At 36.5% G+C, this 20,741-nt stretch overlaps 1 protein-coding gene across 3 annotated transcripts in view; it reads right to left on the minus strand.

Moving 5' to 3' along the window:
• Window positions 1–20,741, minus strand: part of ADIPOR2 (adiponectin receptor 2) — a 77,628-nt gene that overhangs the window by 21,390 nt on the left and 35,497 nt on the right. For 2 of the 3 annotated variants that reach the window (XM_030321362.2, XM_030321363.1), the window contains exon 2: window positions 16,906–17,162. In XM_030321362.2, coding sequence (XP_030177222.1) covers window positions 16,906–17,076 — 171 coding nt within the window. In that variant the 5' untranslated portion in view covers window positions 17,077–17,162. Of the gene's footprint in view, window positions 1–16,905; window positions 17,163–20,045; window positions 20,248–20,741 lie in introns of those variants that run through there. The other variant, XM_030321364.2, reaches the window with a different exon arrangement.

The following is a 20,741-nucleotide window of genomic DNA, read 5'->3' on the forward strand; positions in this document are numbered from 1 at the left end:
TACGAGGTAGGGGGTAGGGTTGGGGTTGTGGGGAAGCAGGCTAAATTAGTTCAGTTTGAAGCAGTTAAAGGTCCAATATAGAGGTCAGTACTAAAATGACAGATTTAGAAATCACTTTTGTGAAAAGACTACTGAAGTTGAGGTGGCTGAGATAGAAGAGTAAATTCAGGATGTGTTTACCACAATCTATTGCAACTACTTGAGCATTATTACAAAGGAAGGACAGCAAAACAGAATTGTTACTTATTGTGTACTAACCACATCCCAGACACTGTACTAAGTGGTTTCACAAATTAAGTAATCAAATCCTCAACAACTTTCTGGGATGAGTATTTCCATCCCCATTTTATGATATGGAAATCCAGACCAAGTGTGGTACATAAAGAAATGGAATCTAAGGGAAGTTACACAGCCCTAAGTGATACCTTGATTCCCAACCTAATGACATTATCTTACATAGATGAATTAAATTCCTTGTCAATTTCTATCATGCATTTTTTAAACTAATATTACAAATATGGCCATCATGTGGGGGTCTGTTAAATGTTTCTGATGTTTAAAGAAGGAAAGGGGTTATTCTTGAACCAGCAAGTCCATTCCTAAGTATACAGCTAACAGAAATGTTTCTATATGTTCACCAGAAGTACTAGAATATTCACAGAAATACTATTTATAATAGCCTGAAACTTGAAACAACCCAACTAGCCTTTAATAACAGAATAAAGGTGTTATAGTCACACAAAGAAAAGCTATAGATAGAAAAGTAAAAATGAACAAACTATAGCTACACAAAGTACAAATGAATTTAATGTACATAATACTGAATGAAAGAAGCCAGATACAAGAGTACATATTGAATGGTTCAGATGACATAAAGTACAAAGACAGGCAAAACTAATCTATACATTAGAAGCCAAGATAATAGTTACCTCTGGGAAAGGGATAGGCAGGCATCACTATGATGGAGGGAAGGTATTAAGGGAGCCTCTAGGGATACTGGTTACACAAGTAGTGTCCAGTTTATAAAAATTTACTGAACTATTCACTTATAACATATCCACTTTTCTGTATGCATATTATATACTTCAATAAGGGTTTTTTTTTGTTTTTTCTTTCTCAAAAAATTTGGGAAATGATGCAGAAGGGATCAGACATTCAAATCCAGGTCTCTCTGAACTCAAAACTCTGGGTTTTGGGGTTTTTTTTTCCCTTTTACCGAACTGCTTCCTTTGAGATTATCTACTGAAGCACAGAAATGGCTTCACTAAATAAAACCAAATTTGGTAAAAGTGATAGAAGTAGCTATTAAGTAGGGCTATTTAAGCAAAGATACCTAATTAGGTCAATCTATGAAAAACTAATTATGACCCTCATTTAAGTTTTATCCTCTAACAAGAGTTAAAACTACAGGGGGTTTGAGGAAACTTTAGATATCACCTAGTTCCAACAACTTCATTTCAATATTAAGAAAATGAGGCCCAAAGAAATAAAATTGGCAAAAACCACACAACTGGCTGGCAGCAGACCAGGACTAAAATGCAGGTTCAATCATTCATTCATTTTTTTCCTTACTTACTGAGCAAATACAATATTCCCAGACTATTTAGGTGCTGAACATAGAACATAGACATGTTCAGGGCGCCTGGGTGGCTCAGTCTGTTAAGTGTCCGACTTTGGCTCGGTTCATGATCTCATGGTTTGTGAGTTTGAGCCCCACGTTGTGCTCTGTGCTGACAGCTCAGAGACTAGAGCCTGTTTCGGATTCTGTGTCTCCCTCTCTCTGCCCCTCCCCTGCTTGTGCTCGCTCGCGCTCTCTCTCTCTCTCTCTCTCTCTGTCTCTCTCTCAAAAATAAACATAAAACAATTACAAAAAAAAAAAAAGAACACAGACATGTTCAGGTTAGTGAAAACATAACAAAGTCAATTTTTTTAAAGATAATTACAAAGTCTAATAAGAACAATATCCAACAGATTATGTCCTGTTCTTTGGATTGGGCAATCTTCCTTTTTAAGGTGAAACTTAAGCAAATCTTTTCTTTCTGACACAAATACAGGCCTCCAGTGATGTACCGTATCCAACATTTGTAAGTACTTTCCATGTACCAGGCACTGTTCTCACTGCTTTACAGGTCCTATGCTCACTACAACACTGCGAGACAAAGTACATGTTATCAGATACTCCATTTACAGAAAAGGACACATTTAGTTACTCTGGGCCAAGGTTTACTCTGCTGAAGTTCCATCAGTCTAGAACTATACATATGTATCATGAAAAGGAAAAGGCTATAATCGCTTGTTCTCAAATTTTAAGTGTGCCCCAGAATCATGTGAGGGAGTTTGTGAAAACTAGATTCCTATTGCAGAGATTTTAATTTTAAAGTACAACCGGGGATGAGGCACTGACCTCCCATGTAGTCAAAAATCCTGTATAACTTCTGACTCCTCAAAAACTTAACTACTAACAGTCTACTATAGATCAAAAGCCTTAAAAATAACATAAACATTTGACTAACACATATATTGTATGTTACATACTGTATTCTTACAATGAAGTACGCTAAAGAGTTATTTAAAAAGAGAATATATATACAATTATAGTACTAGTACTACATAGATCAAAAATCTCTATATAAGTGGACCCACACAGTTTAAATCTGTATTGTTTTTCTTTTCTTTTTTTTTTTTTTTAACATTTACTTATTTATTTTGAGGGAGAGAGAGTACAAGCACAGGGGAGGGGCAGAGTAAGAGGGAGAGCGAGAATCCCAAGCAGGCTCAGCACTATCAGTGCAGAGCCTGATGTGGGGCTTGATCTCATGAATGGGGAGATCATGACATGAACCAAAATCAACAAAGGGACGCTTAATCGACTGAGTCACCCAGACGTCCCTAAACCCGTATTGTTTAAGGGTCAACTGTATTTGATTTCCAGTACAGTCCTCTTTCTTAAACCATTTTGCTTCTTAAGGAATCAAGCAGATTAACCTCTCCATTCCCTCAAATAAAGGACTCCCATAAACAGGGAAATGAATGTAACTGTGCACACAGATATTTCATTTGATGCTAAGAGTCAATTCTACAATTACAATGGATCACTACCACTTGTCAGTCTCTTTTCCCACAATTTTGACCATCTATGAAAACAGTGTCCTTGAAAATGTATTAAAGGCAGATAAGCAAACTGCCAAATCACACTTTTGACAATAAACCAGTGAAAAGAAAAACTCCAGCCCCTGTGAAGTATATGATCCTCCAATAAGAGTCCCTGTGTATTAACTCACATAAATTCAATGGAACCTCAGTTCCATCACCTGTAAAACAGATACTATTTATACCTACTCTATAAGGCTCCTCTAGGAATGAATGAGATGATATGTGCAAGAGAGCTTAGAAAGTTGCCTCATACATTGCATAGGCTCAATAAATATGAGCTATCATTCTTCTGATAAATAATAAGAATGCACTTATTTTATCAAAGATTAAATAAGTGTGTTAACTAATTTTCCCTGATCATCAAAATAGCATACCCCAATATTCTCTTTCTATACATCTCTTTATGGAAACTACTTGAGACAATTTAGACCTAGAATACTATATTGGCTACTGATAAACTCATTCACCTATATGTTATATGCCTACCATGGATCAAAAAGACTGGTCTAGGATCTGAGGATGGGGTGAGCAAAAAGCAAGATTCTTTCCACTATGGAACACAGTCTACAAGCAAAAATAATTACTAAACAACTATGTAATGATAGAAATACATAATTACAAGCTGTGATATGTATTGTGATATAATATAAAAGTTAGGATTAAAGATAAGAATGGGAAAGATGAAATAGAATAAATTAGGGAATAGAGAATTTGTGAAAGGTTTCTCTAAGGAAATAATACTTAACCTGAATACTAAAGAATAAGCAGCAATTAGCCAGAGGTGTGGATCTACAAACACCCCAGGCAAAGAAAACAGCCATGTTTGAAGACTCTCAAGCTAGAAAGAGCCTAGCCTGTTTAAGGCCAGTGTGGTTGAGGCTCACTGACCAAGGAGGAGAACACTGTGAAATAAACTTAGGCAGAGAGGTGAGATCATCAGAGTCCTGAAGATTATGGAAAAGAGTGGGGTTTTTGTCCTAAGTGCAATGAGAAGCAAATGATTTTTTAAAGATGGAAATGGCTAATAAACTGCATTTTTAAGAGTTCTCTTAGGGGTGCCTGGGTGGTTCAGTCAGATGAGTGTGCAACTCTTGATTTCAGCTCAGGTCATGATCTCAGGGTTGTGGGATCGAGCCCCACATTGGGCTCTGCACTGGGCATGGAACCTGCTTAAGATTCTCTCTCTCTCCTTCCCTCTGCCCCTCTCCCTTGCTCACACTCTCTCAAACAAACAAATAAATGAAAGCATTCTCCTTTGCAACTGTGTGAAGAATACACTGGACAAGAACAAACAAAACAGAAAGCCCTGTTAGAAGATCTAGCCCAATATTCCAGATGGGAGATGACAGAAGCTTAAAGTAGTGACAGTACAAGTGAAAAGAAATGGATCATTAAAAGTTGAACACACACAACCTGAGTTTTGTAATAGATTTGAATTCGGTTTCTACTTCCAAAGTCTTCAAAGAGGTTAAATAATTAAAATCTTCAGCCACAGCTAACCTAGGAAGGTCTCCTGATAAAAACTCAAGAGTCAACTGTGACCACAATGAGATGCCACTTCACACCCACTAGGATGGCTATATTCAAAAAGGCAGATAAAAATAAGTGCTGGGCAGGACATGGAAAAAATGGAACCCTCAAACATTGCTAGTAGGGATGTAAAATGGTACAGTTGCTATAGAAAACAATCTGGCAGTTCCTCAAAATGTTAAACAGAGTTAACACATGGCCCAGTGAAAAATCACTCCTGTGTCTATACCCAAGAGAAATGAAATCTTATGTGCACACAAAAACTTCTACATGAATGTTCATATCAATATACTCAATAAAGTATAATATGTCCATACAATGGAATATTACTCAGCCATAAAAGAGAATGAAGTTCTAATATGCAAACAACATAAATGAATCTTGAAAACATTATGCTAAGTAAAAGAGCTGGTCACAAAACACCACACATTGTGTGATTCCATTATATAAAAAGTTCAGAACAGGAAAATCCATGGAGACAGAAAGTAAACTGGAAATTAGCTGTCTAGGCTTGGGGTGTGGGAACAGGGTATGACAGCTAATGGCTAAGAGGTTTCTTTTAGAGATGATAAAAATGTTCTAGATTAGATTGTTGTGATGGTTGCACAATTCTGTGAATATACTGAAACTTTTGAGTTATACACTTTAGGATGTTATTTATATATGAATTATTTCAATATTTTTTAAGAGTCAACTGTGAGTAAGTGTGACATTTTCCTTTAACAAACAGCAAATAAATTCAACTTGATTTCCCAAATATTCCTCGGAGAACATGTATAGATTTGTCTTTTTGTAAATCGTGTTTCTGAGAAGTTTTTAGTACATTTTAAGTAAAACAGAACTATAACTTTAGGCACTAGTTTTTAAACAGAAGTGAGCATCTTAATCACTTGTGAAGCTTTTAAAAACTACATTCATCCAGGACCCAAATATGCTGATTTAGTAGGTTAGAATTAAATCCTGGCATTTGTGTTTATTTTCCTTAAAGGGCCATAGGCGATCACATAAGCATTCCTAACAGATTCACTGACTTAAAGGAACCTGTTGATATACACTTGAACATAAAGACATATCACTCTGTAATGGATTACAACTACCTTTAACCCATTTTTTTATAAATTCAGAATTTCACTTTTTATTTAAAAAAAAAAAAAGACACTCCTGTTATCTTTTCTATTACATTTTTATTCTTATGCACAATTGGCATTTAATGTACCTAGAGAGTCTAATGGAAACTGCCACATTTTTTAAAAGCCTATGCAATCTATTTAAGTTGTACATCTTTAAAAGAGGGAACATATAGACAAAGAAAATAATGCAAAATTATCAGAAATGTGGAAGACCGCACCATGATAACGTTAGGTTTATTTAATTTCAAAGTAAGCAAAAAATCCATTGAAAGGTTAGAATGCATCTGAGAGGCAAAATTGTCCTGGCCTGACAAAAAATAAGGTGTGTGCAACAATTCTGTCAAAATACAAGTACCAATAGTTGAATCTAACCTCTGGGTTCAACATAAATACTCAGGCAGAGTTTGGAATTGAGAAATATGAAGTCAACCTGCTGCCAATTTTTATAAAGGCAGCTTTGTTCAGACGAGAGTGCAGAGGACTAATTAATTAGCACATGCTCTCGTATACATGTGACCTTAGACAAACTACTCTTAAACTTTCTAAATCTTACTTTTATCCACTTTTTAAAAGAGATCATATCTGTTCTTCCTATTTCAGAGGGCAATCTTGAGAAGCAAATTAGATGTTTGTGAAAGTGCTACATACAAATTTAAGGCACTATCATAATTTAGAAGGATACTCTCCATCTGCTAACAGTTCACATACTTCCACTTCAAAACTGGAAATTTCAAGAAATTAGTCCTTCCTTTAAAAACAAACAAAAAATTAGTGTATGGAAATCATTAAGTCCCTTGAAGATATTAAGTTAATATTTTGTGTTTAATTCCAGTCTCAAAATTACAGTTTTCTGTAACTCTACCTTCCTTCTTTTCTAATTCCCATGATGATTCTATACTAATAACCCTGAAATTAGCAGCAAGGAACAGTGCTGTATATAGAGCAATGAATGAAGAGGAAGGGCCAAGGGAGAACTAGCGCAGCAGAAAACTTTTCATTGCTTAAATGATCCACTAAGTTTTCTATCAAAACTATCTCCCAAGTAGGTAGTACCTACAGATGGACTGGTTTTTTCAGAAACCACCTTCTTTTTTTCAGCAAAGAACTTCTACACCAAAGAGAAATAATATATAAAGGGCAAAGGAACAAAAAGACACAATTTCCTCATTAGTAAATTGAGGAAGGTAAACAAGATGGCTTCAAAAGAGACTGTAACATTCCACAATCTATGGATCAGATTCTCTCAACTCCATGATTCCTCATAGAAAATCTGTTACAACAGATAGGAAGAAAGAAATGGTTTTGTTCAGGCTATTGGCTTCTGGGTTAACTTAGAGTAAAGGAAAATGAAATACAGGTTTTCAAGGCAATAGAATGAGTTCATTCGTAAGGATGAAAAAAAATCACATTCACTTAATTATCTGTTAGTGAAACAAAGAGCACAAACATTGTATTTAGAAGATACCACTCTATCAAATGAAGATGATAAACAAACATGCATGGTATAATGAGAAACAGATAACCACTGTGAATCTGACACAAAAGGACAGGATGGATAAATTCTCAACTCTAAAAACATTTTACTGTCTCATAGTTAATATTATAAACAGAATTTTGTTGCCATTCTTAATCTCAGTCAAATTGGCTAGTCTGAAATTCCTTCTAGTTTTACAATTCCTTAGCTTCAATAAGAACATGTATCAGTTTTAAATATAGTTAAGAAAATAATAATAATTTTAAAAAATAAATATAATTAAGAAACAGTGGTACATTAAAAATCATACAGTGATACAGCTACTGACTATTCAATTATCTCTAAGATGACTAAAGAGAATCTCAAGTCTCACATTCTAAAACAAAAGTCTTGATTCCTCCCCCACTTTCAAAAAGTTTTTTATTTATTTATTTTAATGTAATCTCCACACCCAGCGTGGGGCTCAAATTCATGACCCCAAGGACTGAGAGTCACACGCTCTTCCAACTGAGCCAACCAGGCACCCCTTGATTCCCCTTTTTAAACCTGCTCACTTTACCAATCCCACCCAGTTTTTGCTGAGTTAAAATATCCAATAATCATCCTTGATTCCCCTCTTTTCCTCACTGTCCACATCAAACCCACCAGAAAGTCCTGCTGACTTGACCTCCAAAATATATTCAGAATCTATCCACTTCCATTTCTGCTGCTACTATCACCCTGTTTCAAGCTAACATGGAATACTGGAATATATTCTCACCTGGAATGTTCTATAGGCTCCTGTCCTTCCATTCTGTCTTTTCACAATTCATTCTCCACAGTGAGTCATCTTTTTAAAATCATCAATCCCGGGACACCTGGGTGGCTCAGTTGATTAAGCGTCTGACTTCGGCTCAGGTCGTGATCTAACATTTGTGGGTTCGAGCCCCAAGCCAGACTCTGCGCTGACAGCTCAGAGCCTGGAGCCTGCTCTGGATTCTGTGTCTCCCTCTCTCTGTCCCTCCCCTGCTCATGCTGTCTCTCTCTCTCTTAACAATAAACAAATAAATAAAATCACCAATCCCTACCCCCTGTTTAAACACCCCAAAGGCTGCCTACTTTCTGGTGGATTTTATTAAAATAAAATCTAAGCTTTTTCTATACACCTATAGAATCCTGGTCCCTCTCTGGCCTACTGACCTCATTTCACTCTTCCTTCTTGCTCCTCATGCTCTAATTGCACTCGTCTTTCAGTCCTGGGGGGGGGGGGGGAGGGAAGGAGGAGGAGATAGGAGGAAACAGCAGAAGCAGAGGGAGGAAAGGACCTCTGTACTAGCTTGTTTCTTCTATCTGGAAATACTCTTCCCCTAAGGTCTTTGCTGGTTCCTTATCATTCAGGCTTCACTTCAAACATGCTTTCCTTAACTATATCTAAAGAATTGCTGGGGGTGGTAGAGGGAATAGGTAGAGCACAGAGGATTTTTAGGGCACTGAAACTATTCTGTATATCATAATGATGGATATATACATATCATTATACATTTGTCCAAATCCATAATATATACAATGTCAAGAGTAAACCTTGGGTAATTACAGTTTGTCAATATAGGCTCATCAACTTTAACAAAGGTAGCACTCTGGTTGGGGATGGTGACAGTGAGGGAAGCTATGTATATGTGCAGGCAGGGAGACGGCAGGAAATCTCTATATTTTCCCCTCAATTTTTCTGTGAACCTAAAAACTACTCTAAAAAAATAAAATCTTAATAAAAATTAATTCTTTTAAATCACCTCACCTCATTACCTTAGCATACTTTTCTCCTTGTAGCACTTATCACTGTTTGTAATTATCTTATTCATTTATGTGTTTCATGGATTTATTGCCCATGTCTTCCCTACCTCTGCACTGGCACCATGCAGGAAAAAATTGTGGCTCTGACCCATCACCATGTTCCTAGCATTTAGAAAGGCAGCTGGTCCAGACAGGGCCACCATATTCTACCCTCTAGGCTGTACACAGCACAACTTAAGATGGATCATTCACATGGATTACGATTTGATGAAAATCTCTTGGAGGTTTGCAAAAAAACAGACCTGGATCTGAAAAATGTATTCCTACAGTACTTCCATTAATAAAACTATAATATTTCTAGATATGCTAATGCAACAATGTGCTACCAACGTAGCCAGAACATAGGTTAGGTTTCTCAACCTTGGTACTTACGTACTTGGCTAGGTAATTCTTTGCTGTGGAGGCTGTCTATGCATTGTAGGATGTTTAGTAGCATCCCTGGCCTCTACCCACAAGATGCTAGTAGCATAAATTCGCTAGTTTTAACAACCAAAAATGACTCCAGACACTGCAAAATATTTCCTGGGAGTCACAACTGCCCCAAATTGTAAACCACTGGAATGGTCACTTGGGCTTACACCATCTCAGTTTTCTCATCTATAACACACAAAGGCTCAACTTATCAAAGAGGCTCAACATATCATAGTCAGTTCAACTGTACACACTCGTTTACATCATCTGAAGAAACCTCTGGATATTTACACAACTAAGTTTTTTTTGTTTTTTTTAACCCAATGCTCATTATTTGAATTTAGGGCAACAAAGTGGTATAGCAAAGCAAGCATCAAATCTAAAAACTAAAAGAATTTTCACAAATCTTCACATTATTCATATAACATGCATACAGAAGATATACACAATGTTATTTTGCTCTTTTCCAAAGAAACTGATGCACTGAAAAATTCTGCAAAGTCATAATTAGGAGTTCGATAAATAGAAGAACCTAGATCTTCCAATTGTCATTCCAATATTCTGTGGTACAAGAAAATTATCTCCAACATGTGGCGCAACACTGAAAACTTACTATATGAAGTATGATAACCTATATAAAGATACTGGGATAGGGAATGCCTTTTTCCTTTAGAAACTGTCGCAGATCATATATTAAAGTTCTCAATTATTCACTTACTCCTTCCCCTCAGAGGAATATAATCCCACCCCATTGTCATTGGACCTAGCTACATGACTGCTTTGGCCAACAGAACATAAGTAAACGTAACACACATCATATATGAGCAGGAACTTTGAATGCAAATGCAATTTGGTTTGTTCTCTGGGACTTTTGCAATCTGCCACAAGAACATGTGCCAACCAGCCTCCTTCAACCTGGTCCCAGAATGGATTCACAGAGCTGACCTGCAACAGACTGGCAACACAGACTAGTAACATTTTACCTACTGCCCTCATGTATGTTTGTATTGTTGTAAAATCACTGAACTTCTGGAGTATTTAGTTTCTGCAGCAAAAGCAGACTAACACAGGGATGTACTTTTTTGAGTACACAAACATTAAAATACTTACATAACTCTGAATTTCAGTGTATAGGACGTTATAAGTTGTTCCCTCTCCCTCCCTTTCTCTACACACACACACGCACACACACACACACACACACACACAGAATCTTTTGCTTTTCTTTAACATTATTCAATATACATATTATGAATGTTTTCAGAGATAAAAAAAATTATCAGAACATCTGTCTGCACTGAAGACAATTGTTTTAAAATTCTCAATTCACATTTCAATATTTAAATACCACAAAGATGGCTCAGTTGGTTGAGCGTCCAACTTCAGCTCAGGTCATGATCTCAGTTTACGAGTTTGAACCCCACATCAGGCTCGCTGCTCTCAGCCTATCAGTGCAAAGCCCACTTTGGATCCTCTGACCCCCTCTCTCTGCCCCTCCTTGGCCTGTGCTCTCCCCAAAATAAATATCTAAAAAATTAAAAAATAAATACCACAAAGATAAGCATAGTATAACTACCAAGTACACAGAATCCAGGAAAAAGTGTTCACAAATCTAGAGAGTTGGAATATAGTAGGCCTGTGTCCTCCAAATTAGTCTTAGTATTCCTTTTATAGTCAAAAAAAACACCAAAAAATAAATACTTGTATCTACAAGTTTGCCATCAGCAGACTAAAATGTACTCATTTATAAAAGGAATAAGCAAAAAATTAAAGGCTTTATGTAATTTTATTATTATTCTATATGGGAAACCAGAAAGTTTAAAATAATTTCAGCACACAGGAAACACACTTGGAAAAAAAGCTCACATGTTTTTTTACATGACAGAGAAAGGACTGCTTAGTACACATGCCATTGAATACTCATCACCTGCTATTCACAATCTGACCTACTCCAAGGTCTGGCTTCTGTTCCCACTCCTCCACCAAAACAGCTCTTAAGTTCACCAATGACCACCATGTTGCTGGAACCAGTGGTCACTAGCCTATCCTTTTTGTCCACGATTTCTTTAGCAGCAGTAGAAATAAACCAATCACTGCTCCCTTCCCTCCTTCTTGAAACACTTTTCTTAATTTTTGTGATATTACACTTTCCTGAGTTTCCTCCTACCTTATAGGCTTGTTGTCTTTAGCTTCCTTCCTCTACTTGCTTTCTCTCTTTGAAATGCCCTGTGAATGCTGGTGTTCTTCAAGCTAGATCTTAGGACTCTTAAGTAACCTTAACCATTTCAACAGTTTTAAATATCAGCTACACTGCAGCTACTTCCTAAATAATTACTTCAAGCCCAGGCCACTCTTAGGAATGCCACACTCCTACCCAACTATCTTCTAGACACAGCCAGTAAGATGTCTCACATGCATTTCCTATTTTTTTGTAAGTTTATTTATTTTGAGAGAAAGAGAATATGAGCAGAGGAGGGGCAGAGAGAGAGGGAGAGAGAGAATCCCAAGCAGGCTCCAGCACGGAGCCCAAAGCAGGTGAGATCGTGACCTGAGCCGAAATCAAGAGTCAGATGCTCAACTGAATGAGTCCCTGCGTTTCATATTTAACACAGCCAAAAGCAAACTTGATCCTCCCATTTATACCTACTTCACCTCTAAACTTATCCTCTAGTTCTTCCCATCTCAAAATACAGATTCTTACCCCAGCAATCTAAATATTCACATCATACCCCAGACTCATTCTTGTCATTTCCTTCTCTTCTCCCTTAACCCATCAAATCCAATCTACCAGCAAACTGTCAACTCTATTCCCAAGGCATAGTTCAAATGTATCCACTTCCTGCCAACCAACAATCACCATCAACCCAGAATAAGCTACTCTCATGAATTTCTGTAGCAGCCTTCTGACTCATCCCCAAGTTTCTCTCCCCACCAACAGCCCCCAAAATCTGTCTTCACATCAGAGCCAAAAAGTGATCTTTTCAGAACATAAATAAGATTCTATCACTCCCTTGCTTAAAACTTTCCAATAGCCTCCAATGTACTTTCTCCATATCATGGTCTACAAAGGTCCTACTACATTTTTTCCTCATCTCTTACCATCCTCCCCATTATCCACTGACCACACTTCTGAAATATGCCAAGATTTTTTCAGATTCAAGGTGTTGAACACACTACTCCTATTATTCGAAATGCCCTATACATACTTCCTCCTTTCCTCTTCCCTCACTTTCAACCAGCCTTTACTAAGCATTCAGTTACATAATCACTTTTAGAAACTGCCAGAGGTACTACTTATCACCATCAGTTCTTTAAATTAGTTATGGGTATATTCCAGAATAGTTCGATGTGGGGCACCTGGCTAGCTCAGTTGGTAGAGCCTGTAACTCTTGATCTTGGAGTTGTAAGTTTGAGTCCCACCCACATTGGGTGTAGAGATTAAACATAAAATCTTAAAAAAAAAAAAAAAAAAAAAGGAATAGTTCAATGTGTACATTCTAGAAACCCTTGAGAATATTTCTTAATATCGAAAACTTGATAAAAATGTAGAATCCTATCACAACTGGAAATGAAAACAGGCATCAACTATTATCCTATTATATATGACAAAAAATAAATCCAGGGAAATTAAATAACTTGCCTATTTTATAAGGCTAAATGATAGGTCTTCTGACCCTGTGTTCAGTAAACTAGTCAACCCTCTTCCAATTCTGTTTATTACATTTCCACTTTCTTTAAGATAATCTCAATCATTAAAAAAAAAAAAAGTCCTGAAATTCATATGGGATGACAAAGGGCCTCAAAAGTCAAAACAGTCTTGAGAAAGAGCAAAGCTGGAAATATCCCACTTCCTTCAAAACATACTACAAAAGTACAGTAATCAAAATAGTACGGTACTGGCATAAAGACAGACATATATATAAACCAACAGAACAGAATCAAGAGCCCAGAAATAGATTCATGCATATGTAGTCAAATGATCTTCAGCAAGAACAGCAACACTATATAATAGGAAAGAGACTATACAATCTCTTCAATAAATGGTGCTGGAAAACTGGATTACCTACATGCAAAAGAGTAAAACCGGACCCTTATCTTACATAACATAAAAAAAAACAATTCAAAATGACTTAACTCAAAAAAAACTTAAATGTAAGACCTGAAACTACAAATTTCCTTGAAGAAAATATAGAGAAATAGTTTCATAATATTGGTCTTGGCAATGATTTCTTGGGTATGACACCAAAAGCACAAATAATAAAAGCAAAAATTAGACAATTTGGAGAATGTCACACTAAAAAGCTACTACACGGCAACAACAGAAAAATCAACAGAATGAAAAGATAACCTACAGAATAGGAGAAAATACCTGCAAACCATATATCTGATAAGGAGTTAATATCTAAAATACATGTAACTCAACAGGGGGTAGGGGGCCTCAATCACTTTATACTGGCTTAAAAAAATGGGCAAAGTATGTGAACAGACATTTCTTCAAAGACACATACTGGTATATGAAAAGGATGCTCAACATCACTAACATCAAAGAAACCTATCACAAAACTACAATGATGTTCCACATCACATCTGTTATGATAGCCATTATCAAAAAAGAAAATAGTAGGTGTTGGCGAGGATATGGAAAAATTAGACCCTTTGTGCTCTATTGACAGGAATGTAAAATGATGCAGCTCCTATGGAAAACAGTATGGAAGTTCCTCAAAAAAAAGTAAAAATAGAACTCTTATGACCCAGTAATCCTACTTCTGGGTATTTACGCAAAAGAACTGAAAACATTATTGGTAGCATTATTCACAATAGCCAAGACATGGAAAAAAACCTAAATGTCAATCAGTGGATGGATAGATAAAAGCAATGTGGTATATACCTACAATGGAATATTATTTAGCCTTAAGAAAGAAGCCTCGGGGCACCTGGGTGGCTCAGTTGGTTGAGCATCCGACTTCAGCTCAGGTCATGATCTCATACTCTGTGAGTTTGAGCCCTGCATCAGGCTCTATGCTGACAGCTCAGAGCCTGGAGCCTGCTTCAGATTCTGTATCTGCCCCTCTCTCTGCCCCTCCCCTGCTCATGCTCTGTCTCTGTCTCAAAAATAAATAAAAACATTTAAAAAAAAAAAAAAGAAAGAAGCCTCATCACATGTTACAACATGCACAAACTTTGAGGATATGATGCTAAATGAAATAAGCCAGTAATAGAAAGCAAGATACTGTATGATTCCACTTATACAAGGTGTCTAAAGTGGTCAAACTCATAAAAGCAGAAAGCAGAATAGTGGTTGTCAAGGGCTAGCAAGGGCAGAGAAAAATGGGGAGTTGCTATTCAATGGCTATAGAGTTTCAGTCATGTAAGATGAAAAAGTTCTAGAGACCCAATGTGCATATAGTTAGCAATAATGTACCATACACTTAAAAAATGTGTTAAGAGGGTAGATTTCATGTTGTGCTCACTATAATAAAAAGAAAAAAAAAAAAAAAAAGATAAGCCCAGTCACTCATCCAAGCTTAGTAACATTGCTGAGGCCTTAGCAGCAAATGAGGAAAACAGCTGGCTCAGCTTGGATAGGGAAGTCTTAGTTGCTAGTACTTATTACAGTAAAATGGCAGCAAGAAGGCAAGGTCTTAAGTGTTGATACAAGTTCTTGACCCAGATTATCTGGTCAACTTTTTTAAAAAAAATAATAATGCTGGCTTAAAAGCCAAATTGTATCATATGTAGTGTAGGCAAACAGTTTTTTTTTTTAATCCTACTAATCTGTCCTGTGTATGTATGGGTATATACACCCACATGCATGCAAATAATCCTTCACCATAGTACAACCTAGCCAAGAAGATAAAGCTGACTTATAAAGAAAGTGTTACCAAGAACAGAAGAAATACTTTAAATTTCCTATTCTGTACCTATACTGTTACAATGCTCTGATGAAATTCTTATAAAAGACCTGAAAGGACAAGACAACCCTTTGGAGTTCAAACCAACACCACTATTACCCACACAACCAATGTATGTCTTAGGACGGTACAGATGCAATTTGGAGTAGAGGCTTTCAAAATGTTTTTAGCTACAACTCACATGTATGTATTTTTCATATCTGTATACATATCTATATAAAACTAAACAATTTCATCAAATAACATAGTTTAAATGAACATTACTACATATATGCACCTCTTTGTTCTATTTTGCTGCTTAATATTTTAAACACAGCGTACAGTACCAAAATTTCACAAACCACTAATGGACACAACCTAGTTTTAGAAACATTGTACTAGAGCCACAACACTGAACACATGCTACGTGATTCAAAGTTACAAAGCATATAGCTAAATATCTATAATAAGGGCTTATAGTATACAAATATTGTACTATATTTTTTAATAGTTATTTATTCTTGAGGGAGAGAGAGCATGAGCAGGGGAAGGACAGAGAGAAAGGGAGACAGAGGATTGGAAGCAGGCTCTGCACTGAGAGCAGAGAGCCCAATGCAGGGCTCAAACTCACAAACTGTGAGATCGTGACCTGAGCTGAAATCAGATGGTCAACCAACTGAGCTAGCCAGGTCCCCCTATAATAAGGACTTTCTGATGCTGTTCACAAACACTTATGCCTTTGCTCTCTAGGTAGATGTGCTTAAATAATTTAAAAGTTGCTCTTTTCTCTGGGAAGTAAAAGGAAAGATTAAAACCTACCTTCTGTTCCCAGAATTCTAATGACTCCCAAGGTATGCACTGGAGATAAACCATATTTGGAGAAGCAGTTCCAGCACAGAGTTAGAATTTCTCCAAAATTATAAATGATAATGTCGTAACTAAAATACAGTTTATGGGTGTCTGGGTGGCTCAGTCGGTTAAGCAACCAACTTCGGCTCAGGTCATGCTCTCACGGTCATGGGTTCAAGCCCCACATAGGGCTCTGTGCTGACAGCTCAGGGCTTAGAGCCTGCTTCAGATTCTGTGTCTCCCTCTCTCTCTCTACCCCTCATCTGCTTGCTCTCTTTCTCTCAAAAATAAATAAAACATTTTTAAAAATTAAAAAATAAATAATAAAATAAAGTTGAATTATAAAGACTAAATAGTAACTACAAAAACCCATTTCCCTTCTCAAACAAAATAAAGCAGATAAAGTATGATTTTAAGTGTCAGCAGAAAAGGATTGTAAAATCAAAGAATACCTAGCCAATTTAAAAATGGGACTTCAAATCATCTTGAACAAAAACAAAAACAAATATGCTCAAGATTCCTTTTCAAAGCCCCATCCTCTCTCCAGCAATGTCCCATACATTTTTTTTAATATCCTCCTTCCAACCACATTCCCATAAACTTTGTTTTACTTACCATCCTTCCCCCTTTAACTTACTTTTTTATGATACGAAGAAAGAACAGATGCCTCTAAAATAGGCTCCAAATTTCCTTGGTGGTTGTCATTATCACTTTTCCTTGTACCATCAAGTTGGTGCCCTTTTCTGAGCCTTATATCTGGCTCTGGAGTCCTGCTGCACCCCAATCGGTTTTCTGCTGTCTGGTTCATGGGACAATCAAGCCTTTCTTACAAAGAGATGTTTCTTTCTGTCCCTTCTTCTTGGGAGGATGGATTTTCTGGATACTGAGTTGACTCTAAGGAGAGGAAAGTTATGAATTAACATATTTTAAATAAACACATTAAATGAGTGCTGGAGGAAGACACAGGTTATGTTATTATACACTCAAACAAAAGAATGCTAAGCAATCATTAAGAAAAATAAAACAATGTATATAATATCTAGGAAAGATTGCCAAAATCTATTTGTAAATAAAAAAAGCAGTATACAAGACAATGCAGATAATGTTCCCAGAAGTTATAAAACTATAACTGTATATGTACACAGAGTAATTATTGGAAAATACTCAAAACTGTGCTTGGTACACAGAGAAGAACTTACGGTCTCAAGTGAGAATTCAAATTGGACTAAAAATCGGCCAACTATTTGTTTAACAAATCATTTTGTTCTGTCTGCATTTTTTTTTTTTTTTACAATATGCCATTACTGTTTCAAATATACTATTTTACAATATACCATTACTTTTTCAATGAAAAACATACCTATCTGCAGAAAGAATACAGCTGGGTCTTACATATCTAATCTCATTTAAACATCACAATGACCCTACAGGGTATATTTTTTGTGTTTCTACTTTTCAGGTAAAGAAACAAAAATTCACCATACTTTGTATGACACAGGACAAAGTCTGTGACTTTTATAGCACATATTATTGGTAATATTTTGCATATAAATTGCTTAAACGTCTGACATTTCAGTATTTGAGTTGTTTTGAATTCTAACTAGACTACTCTGGAAGGCAAGAAACTCAGGACCAGAGAGAGCATACTCCTTTTACATTCCTTGAGTTCCCAGAAAGTATTATGCACATGAATGTTTAATGAATATATGATAAATAATATTTAAATGTTCTCTGTGTAAAAGCACTTCCAGAAATCATCACTATCTCTCTAAACTAGACTGTAGTACATTTCCTAGGTGTTAAATTATTTCAAGTCCTTGACCCTCTTAACTCACATGCAAAACTTAATTTAGACATGTAGTTATATATACTAATAAGGTCATTATCACAGCCAATCCAACTAGAAACACTAAAACATGATAAAGCGAGGGTATGTGTTATGCTATAAATCCCATGAGATTCAAAGTTCTTACTGGGGAAAAGGAGGAGTAGGGCAAAGTGGAAGGGCCTGGATATTATAAAAAGAAGGTAAAATGTGGATCTGGTTTTCATATATATGGGTACTAAAACTAAGAATCAGTCCTAGAATTCAAACTGGACTAAAAATTAGCCAACTATACGTTTAACAAATCATTTGAGTTTGCTTCAGGATTTCTCTAAGGGCTTTCAAAGTTCTGGAGCAAGAACAAATACAAATCTTTAAGGATCACCAAAACTTAGCACGTTCCTATCACATAAAGACCTAAGCAAGCATATTAATAATATTGAGATTATAAACTATGCTATTAATGCCAAATTCTGAAAGAGAAAACAATGTTAATGATTTCTGTTTATTTATGTACACTTCACAAAGCTATTTCACACCCACCATTTCATTTTGTTTCAGGGAAGAGGAAGCTAACATTTACTGCAGATCAACAATTCAACAAAGTTAAATTCCATACCAGAGAACTTACATGTGGTATCTCACATAACCCTAATATATAGCCCCCTGGGATATTTTATCTCTCATTTTATAGATGTGGAAACTGAGACCTGGAGATTAGTTAATTTATTCAAGACCATTAGTCAAGAGGAGCAGATGGAATTTATATCCAGGTCTTTCTGGCCTGCACAATATCCATGTTCTTTCTATACCCAAAAGATTAAGATTGGGGGGAAAAAAAGATAAAAACTCGAACCCTAAAGTCATTTGGCTCACATGGCAAGTAAACTACAGAATCAGAATCTTTATTCACAAATTGTAGCAAGTAAAATAAAGTTTACTGCAAAGTAGCCTTGAAATATGACCACACTAAACTTCTCATAAGTGGGAGCTATACATGGAGGAGTATTGCTCATTTATGAGAATATAAATGGAATGTTCTATTAAGTTAGAATTGTTTTGTAATCCACAACTCAGAAAAAAAAAAAAAAGCAAATAATAAGAAATAAGTTTTCCAGGGGCACAGTTGACTAAGCTCTCTGATTTCAGCTTAGATCATGATCTCGCGGTTTGTGAGTTTGAGTCTTGCGTCCGGCTCTGCACTGACAGTACGAAGTCTGCTTGGGATTCTCTTCTGTCTCCCTCTCTTTCTGCCCTTCCCCTCGCTCACCAGCACTCTCTCGCAAAATAAATAAATAAACAGAAAAGAAAAGAGAAAAAAGAAAAAAAGAAAGGAAAGGAAAGGAAAAGGAAAGGAAAAGGAAAGGAAAAGGAAAGGAAAAGGAAAGGAAAAGAAAGGAAAAAGGGAAGAAGGGGAAGGAAGGGAAAAGGGAAGGGGAAGGAAGGGAAAGGAGAAGGGAGAGTAGAGTGGCAGGAGCAGGGAGGAGGAAGAAAATCTTAGGTCTGTCCCACCAAATATCTTATAGATCTTCTGCTGCATGGCCTTCATAAAATAAACACCATGACAACTGGACTTACTCCTAGAATGAAAGACTAGTTCAATACAGATAAATCCATCAATGTAATACATCACATTAATAAAATGAAGGAAAAAAACATAAGCATCACAACTGATGCAGAAAAAACACTTGACAAGATTCAACACCTTTTCATGATAAAAACACTCAGTAAAACAGGAAGAGAAGGAAATGTTCACATAAGTCATATATGAAAAAAACCATAGCAAACATCATAATAGTGAAAGACTTAAAACTTTTTCTCTAAGATCAGAATTTTGTACTTCGTGAATCTGTTCCAATATAAATTTAATAATTCTAAAAATTAATAAAAAATGAAAATAGTCACAAGCACTAAATATAGTTTTTACTACCAAAATCATTAAGTATAGGTACCTTTTAAGATTTTCCAAGTATTCAGGGGTGCCTGGGTGGCTCAGTAGGTTAAGTGTCTGGCTCAGGTCATGATCTCACAGTTCGTGGGTTCGGGCCCCACACTGGGTTCTGTGCTGGCAGCTCAGTGCCTGAAGCCTGCTTTGGATCTGTGTCTCCCTCTCTCTCTGCCCCTCCTCTGCTCATGCTCTCTCTCTTTCTCTCCCTCAAAAATAAGTAAACATTAAAAAAATAAAATTTTCCAAGTATTCAGAACATAAAAGAAAATTAAGCATTCCTTTCTGCATTTTTTTCTTTTTTAGAGAGAAGCGCACGCACTTACAAGCAGGGGAGACGGGCAGAAGGAGAGAGAAAGAGGGAGGGGAGGGGAGGGAGGGAGGGAGGGAGGGAGGGGGGAGAGAGAGAGAGAGAGAGAGAGAGAGAGAGAGAGAGAGAGAGAATCTCAAGCAAGCTCAACACTCAAGTGTAAAACGCGACACGGGGCTCAATCCCATGACCTTGGGATCACGACCTGAGCCAAGGTCAAGAGTCTGACACTCAAACGAGCCACCCAGGCACCCCACCTTTCCATATTTTACATAAACTGTCCTATAACCTGAGTCTGAAACAATTAAAAGACTGATCATGAAATGACAACTCCAAAGGTCACATTTTTAATGTAATAAAAAAAGTTACATTATTTTATATATATAACTTTTG

The sequence above is a fragment of the Lynx canadensis genome, chromosome B4, assembly GCF_007474595.2.
Source record: "Lynx canadensis isolate LIC74 chromosome B4, mLynCan4.pri.v2, whole genome shotgun sequence".
NCBI classification, from domain to species: domain Eukaryota; kingdom Metazoa; phylum Chordata; class Mammalia; order Carnivora; family Felidae; genus Lynx; species Lynx canadensis.